This window comes from Doryrhamphus excisus, chromosome 13, assembly GCF_030265055.1.
Source record: "Doryrhamphus excisus isolate RoL2022-K1 chromosome 13, RoL_Dexc_1.0, whole genome shotgun sequence".
Taxonomy (NCBI): Eukaryota; Metazoa; Chordata; class Actinopteri; order Syngnathiformes; family Syngnathidae; genus Doryrhamphus; species Doryrhamphus excisus.
In genome coordinates, this window is record NC_080478.1 from 4,376,844 (window position 1) to 4,383,120 (window position 6,277).

The 6,277-nt window shown below is 35.7% G+C and overlaps 1 protein-coding gene across 3 annotated transcripts in view; it reads left to right on the forward strand.

Annotated features, from left to right (window-relative positions):
• LOC131140027 (bridge-like lipid transfer protein family member 1) overlaps positions 1-6,277 on the forward strand; it is a 124,689-nt gene that overhangs the window by 85,298 nt on the left and 33,114 nt on the right. For 2 of the 3 annotated variants that reach the window (XM_058090083.1, XM_058090082.1), the window contains 6 exons: positions 122-348; positions 3,440-3,616; positions 4,009-4,139; positions 4,976-5,099; positions 5,205-5,317; positions 6,107-6,197. In XM_058090083.1, coding sequence (XP_057946066.1) covers positions 122-348; positions 3,440-3,616; positions 4,009-4,139; positions 4,976-5,099; positions 5,205-5,317; positions 6,107-6,197 — 863 coding nt within the window. The remainder of the gene's footprint in view (positions 1-121; positions 349-3,439; positions 3,617-4,008; positions 4,140-4,975; positions 5,100-5,204; positions 5,318-6,106; positions 6,198-6,277) is intronic. The other variant, XM_058090084.1, reaches the window with a different exon arrangement.

Genomic DNA, 6,277 nt, shown 5'->3' on the forward strand with positions numbered 1-6,277 from the left:
GTAAGTTTGAGTCGATAAAATATATCCGACACTTTACTTTCTATCTGAATTTTAAATTTTCATTCTTGTTCCTTGCGTCTTGGTCTTGGTCTTGGTCTTGGTCTTGGTCTTGGTCTTTCAGAGAGCAGTAGTGCTGGCACGTGGACCCTGAACGTGCTTTGGAAAATGTGCGGCATCGATGTTCACATGGACCCCAACATCGGAAAGCGCCTCAACGCTCTGGGAAATACGCTGACGTCACTGACGGGAGAGGACGACGTGGAAGACATCGGCGACCTCAACTCGGTCAACATGGCAGACCTTTCAGATGAAGACGACTGTGACACCATGTCCCCCACCGTACACTTGGTCAGTCCATATTTACTTTCTGTGTGGGTTTTTTTTACATTTGTTGTAAGACAGTTATAGTAGTCCATAACAAAATGAAAGATTAGTTTACAAAATATCATAAAACAATAACACAAAAGACAAGAGATGTACAGTATATACCCCAGTAGGTCCTTCAATTCTTCCATGGGCAAGATCAGTGTTACTTCCATAAGCAAGCAAAAAAAACCATCACTGTTTGTTTCTGTTGTTCTCGTATTGTCATTGCAATTTTTTTTCTTGTCTCGCTTTGTATTGTCCCCCTCCTGTATCTGAAACACCCCCCCCCCCACACACACACACACAAAAACACACATACATTTTCTTCTTTTCCATCCCCTCCTGCTCCGGTCGCTCCAAATTTGCATAACAACAAACCACCAAATAAAGCCAAATAATACTCCGTAGCTTACTATTTTCCCTAGCAGAGCAAATCTAAAGGGCATTTAGATAATAATAATACTGTAATAATACATAATAATAATGATAATGATGATAATGATAATGATGATGATAATACAGGTAAGGGCCAGAAAATTAGAATATTTTCATAAACTTGATTTATTTCAGTCATTGTGTTCAAAAGGTATAACTTTTACATTATATTTAATCATTGCACACAGACCGATGCATTTCAAATGTTTATTTCATTAATTTTGATGATTATAGGTGGCAACAAATGAAAATCCGAAATTCCGTGGGTCAGAAAATTAGAATATTGTGAAAGGGTTCAATTTTGAAGACACCTGGTGTCCTGCAAAGGGCTTTAAATGGTCTCTCAGTCCAGTTCTGAAGCTTACACAAACATGGGGAAGACTTCAGATTTGACAGCTGTCCAAAAGGCAACCATTGACACATTGCACAAGGAGGGCAAGACTCAAAAGGTTATTGCTGAAAAGGTTGGCTGTTCTCAAACCTCTGTGTCCAAACACATTAATGGAGAGGCAAAGGGAAGGAAAAACTGTGGTAGGAAAAAGTGTACAAGCGATAGGAATCACCGCGCCCTGGTGAAGATTGTGAAAAAAAAACCATTCAAAAATGTGGGGGAGATTCACAAGGACTGGACTGCTGCAGGAGTCAGTGCTTCAAGATCCACCACCAAGAGACGCATGAAAGACATGGGTTTCAACTGCCGCATACCTCGTGTCAAGCCTCTTTTGAACAAGAAACAGCGCGAAAAGCGTCTCACCTGGGCTAAGGAAAAAAAGAGCTGGACTGCTGCTGAGTGGTCCAAAGTTATGTTTTCTGATGAAAGCAAATTTTGCATTTCCTTTGGAAATCGAGGTCCCAGAGTCTGGATGAAGAGAGGAGAGGCACAGGATCCACGTTGCTTGAAGTCTAGTGTGAAGTTTCCACCATCAGTGATGGTTTGGGGTGCCATGTCATCTGCTGGTGTCGGTCCACTCTGTTTCCTGAGATCCAACGTCAACGCAGCTGTCTACCAGCAAGTTTTAGAGCACTTCATGCTTCCTGCTGCTGACCTGCTTTATGGAGATGGGGATTTTACGTTCCAACAGGACTTGGCGCCTGCACACAGCGCCAAATCTACCAGTGCCTGGTTTAAGGACCATGATATTTCTGTTCTCAATTGGCCAGCCAACTCGCCTGACCTTAGCCCCATCGAAAATCTGTGGGGTATTGTTAAGAGGAAGATGCAGAATGCCAGACCCAAAAATGCAGAAGAGCTGAAGGCCACTATCAAAGCAACCTGGGCTCTCATAACACCTGAGCAGTGCCAGAAACTGATCGACTCCATGCCACGCCGCATTAATGCAGTCATTGAGGCAAAAGGAGCTCCAACCAAGTATTGAGTACTGTACATTCTCATATTTTTCACGTTCATACTTTTCAGTTGGCCAACATTTCTAAAAATCCTTTTTTTGTATTGGCCTTAGGTAATATTCTAATTTTCTGACCCACGGAATTTCGGATTTTCATTTGTTGCCACCTATAATCATCAAAATTAAAGAAATAAACATTTGAAATGCATCGGTCTGTGTGCAATGATTAAATATAATGTAAAAGTTATACCTTTTGAACACAATGACTGAAATAAATCAAGTTTATGAAAATATTCTAATTTTCTGGCCCTTACCTGTAATAATAATGTCTGTCCCAATGGCTGGACAGGAAGATGATGATGATAATAATGATGATGATGATGATGATGATGATAATAATAATATTGTCTGCCCCAATGGCTGGACAGGATGATGATGAGGAAGATAACAATAATAATAATATATAATAATAATAATGTCTGCCCCAATGGCTGGACAGGATGATGATAATGATGATGATGATAAAGATAATGATAAAGATAATAATAATAATAATAATAATAAATAATAATAATAATAATAATAATAATAATAATAATAATTATTATTATTATTATTATTATTATTATTATTATTATTATTATTATTATTATTATCCTGTCCAGCCACTGGGGCAGATATTATTATCATCATCATCATTATCATTATCATTATCATTATCATTATAATCATCATCATCCTGCCCAGCCATAATAATAATAACAATAATGTCTGCCCCAATGGCTGGACAGGATGATGATGATTATAATGATAATGATAATGATAATGATAATGATAATGATAATGATAATGATAATGATAATGATGATGATGATAATAATATCTGCCCCAGTGGCTGGACAGGACAAAAAAATCCATCAGCACAACATGCAACAGGTAAGTAAACACAACTCCTACTATGGGAACAATTATTATAAATAATAATGTTATTATGTAAACACATCATTTCAGCTCTTTTTTTTTTTTTTACAATTTCACAGACTTTTACAATTCCAATTCAAATTTCATCAACATAAGCAGGATTTTTTGGTCATTTTAATGAAGTATGATGATATTTTCAGTATGTTTATGTAAGAAGGTGTTGACGTGTTTGTGTGGAAAAACCTTGAATAACTCCAACAGTAGAATTTAGCGGCTTCTGGAAATAAGCTCATATGGAAAACACAGGAAACCAACCACACGTCATTTCCAAAATATGACATCATTGATTTGTCCCTAACGTGTTCCTGCAGAGTCCAGAGAGCCAGTTCAGCCCACGGCTGACATTAAAGAAACGTCTGGTAAACCACATCCTGGGCCTCAGTCCCAGACCTCAGAGTGTATCTGTCCCGGCCGACTACTTAAACTGTCCCACTCCCCACCTTTCCGCGGGCAGTACCCGGGAACAAAGACCACTCTCCTGGGCCTGTGTATGTAGCCAGCCTGGTGTCAAAATTCTTTTTCCGAGATGTCGGACCTTTCTGTAAACAAATGGTTGCAAAATTCTAAGCAATACTACAACTAAATAATAAAAACTACTTCAAAATAGTATTGCTTAGAATTTGGACTCCTCATTAAGATGTGCAGTAATTTTGGGTGACATGACATAAATCGGTGTTGCACAATCGTCGGAAAGATCTCAAATTATCTTTCCTTCCTTCACTTTGTCGGTGACGGTGGTGTTGGTGTCCCTGGTTTTCGTGACTTTCGCCTCATATTACCACATATTTGATTGAATTCTAATAAGACTAATAACACATTAATTATTCGGTGATTCGGTGGCTTTGAATTGTTATCAACATTGTCCCCGTTGTCCCAACAGGAGACTGTTGATCCCAGGAGGCAGATGCTGATGGGAAACCAGGTGGTTGACCCCCGTGGCAGGAAGTTTACCAAGAGGGTAGTGGATATCCGAGAGCTAAACGAACAGGCCAAGGTCATCGATGACCTCAAGTAAGAGTCTGGCGTCAACACTGACACTTGCACGTTTAATTATGCAAAGGGAAAGACATTAGGATAGGCGTACTAACAATCAATTAGGTGTTTTAATTGCAATTTATTTGCAATAAATTTTAATGATAGTTTGCTTTTAATTTTTTTTTTCTTGAAATGTTGACTTTATTTTTAGGACCTATGTTCCCTTAGTTTTTTTTTTGTAAGTTTCTTGTTTTTATTTTTTATTCTTTAATTTTTTTAAATATTTTTAATTTATTTTTGTAATATTTTTAATTTATTTTTTTTTATATTTTTAATTTATTTTTTTTTTATATTTCTAATTTAATTTTTTTTAAATATTTTTAATTTAATTTATTTTTAAATATTGTTGATTTAATTTATTTTTACATATTGTCAATTCAATTTATTTTTAAATATTGTTGATTTTATTTATTTTTACATATTGTCAATTTAATTTATTTTTAAATATTGTTAATTTAATTTATTTTTAATTTATTTTTAAATATTTTTTAATTTAATTTATTTTAAAATATTTTACATTTATTTTAAAATATTTTAAATTTATTTTAAAATATTTCTAATTTCTTTTTACATATTTTTAATTTATTTTTACATATTTTTAATTTATTTTTAAAATATTTTTTATTTAATTTATTTTTAAAATGAGATGGCCGAGGGTGGAATTGAACTTCGGTCTCCTAGCTGCGAACCACACAAGCAAAATCACTAAGTTAAATTCCCAGTTTGAAAAACATGACTGCAGTCTGCATGTCCTGCAGATTTATGGTTAACCATGCTCTTAAAGTGTTCTCTATCCTGTGAAAACTCCTTAGGAAATTGGGTGCAAGTGAAGGCACCATCAACCAAGAGATTCAGCGTTACCAACAGCTGGAGTCTGTGGCCGTCAATGACATCAGACGAGATGTCAGAAAGAAGCTGCGTCGTTCCAGCATGAGGGTAAGCTCTCCTCTCAAAGGCACTAGCCACGACTCAAGAACGACATCGTTTCCTTCGTAACTTCAAGTATCTATTTTTATGACTTTGTTTTTGTCCCTTTGCTAGGCGGCCTCCCTAAAGGATAAGTGGGGTCTTGGCTACAAACCAAGCTACAACCGCTCCAAAAGCATCTCAACAGCAGCAGGTCGACCACCTTTAAAAAGGATGGACAGACAGAGGTAACGACGGCAAGATAATTCATTCAAGTCGATCAAATTATAAAAACGGCTAAAAATGGGCATAATTAATTTTTGATCCGAGGCAATTTTCTTGAAGCGATGGATGCGCACTATGTACTGCTGCCAGCCCCCAGTATAATATGCAATTAAATGAGGACCAAATATTATGAATGAAAGATTGACTGCAAATAACTGCAAGAGAGAGAGAATAATAATTATAATAATATAATAATAATAATAATAATAATAATAATAATAATAATAATAATAATATTTTTTTTTTTAATAAAGCTTGAATTTAACAGGAAAATAAAATTCTGCATGAATAGAAGAAGACATGGGCTGATTTCAATGGCAATGTATGCCTATAAATAAAAAACTACCAAGATAGTATCCACACTATATAAAAATTTAATGGAGGGAAAAGCGAATATTCATTATATTAAAGAAAAATGGTAAAAAGAACTCAAAACAAACATTCCAGAAACTGAATAGTTGAGTATGATTATGACCCAAAACACCACAACATCACTGCTGGAAGAATATCACGAGATTTTTTATGACACCAGAAATTAAACAAAAATATCTTAAAGTTACCCAGCCATGCTGGCGCCAGTGTGGTACAGTCAATGTCAACCATTCACATGTTTTGGTTCTGCCCAAATATCATTCTTTTTTTTTTTAAGAGGGTATGTAAAAAAATAAATAAAAATAAAGTATAAAAAAAATAAATAATACCTTATTAATACTTCATAATCAAGATTTTGTATGCCACTTGCTGTTTTGCAGTTCCAGAATCGGAGATGTGGATGACTTCCCTGACGTGCGCGTGGATGCATCTTCTCCTGGACCCAGAGTCACTTTCAACATTCAGGATACGGTAACATGAACATTGTCCTTCATGCAGTACTTACCGTATTTTCTGGACTATAAGTCGCTCCGGAGTATAAGTCGCACAAG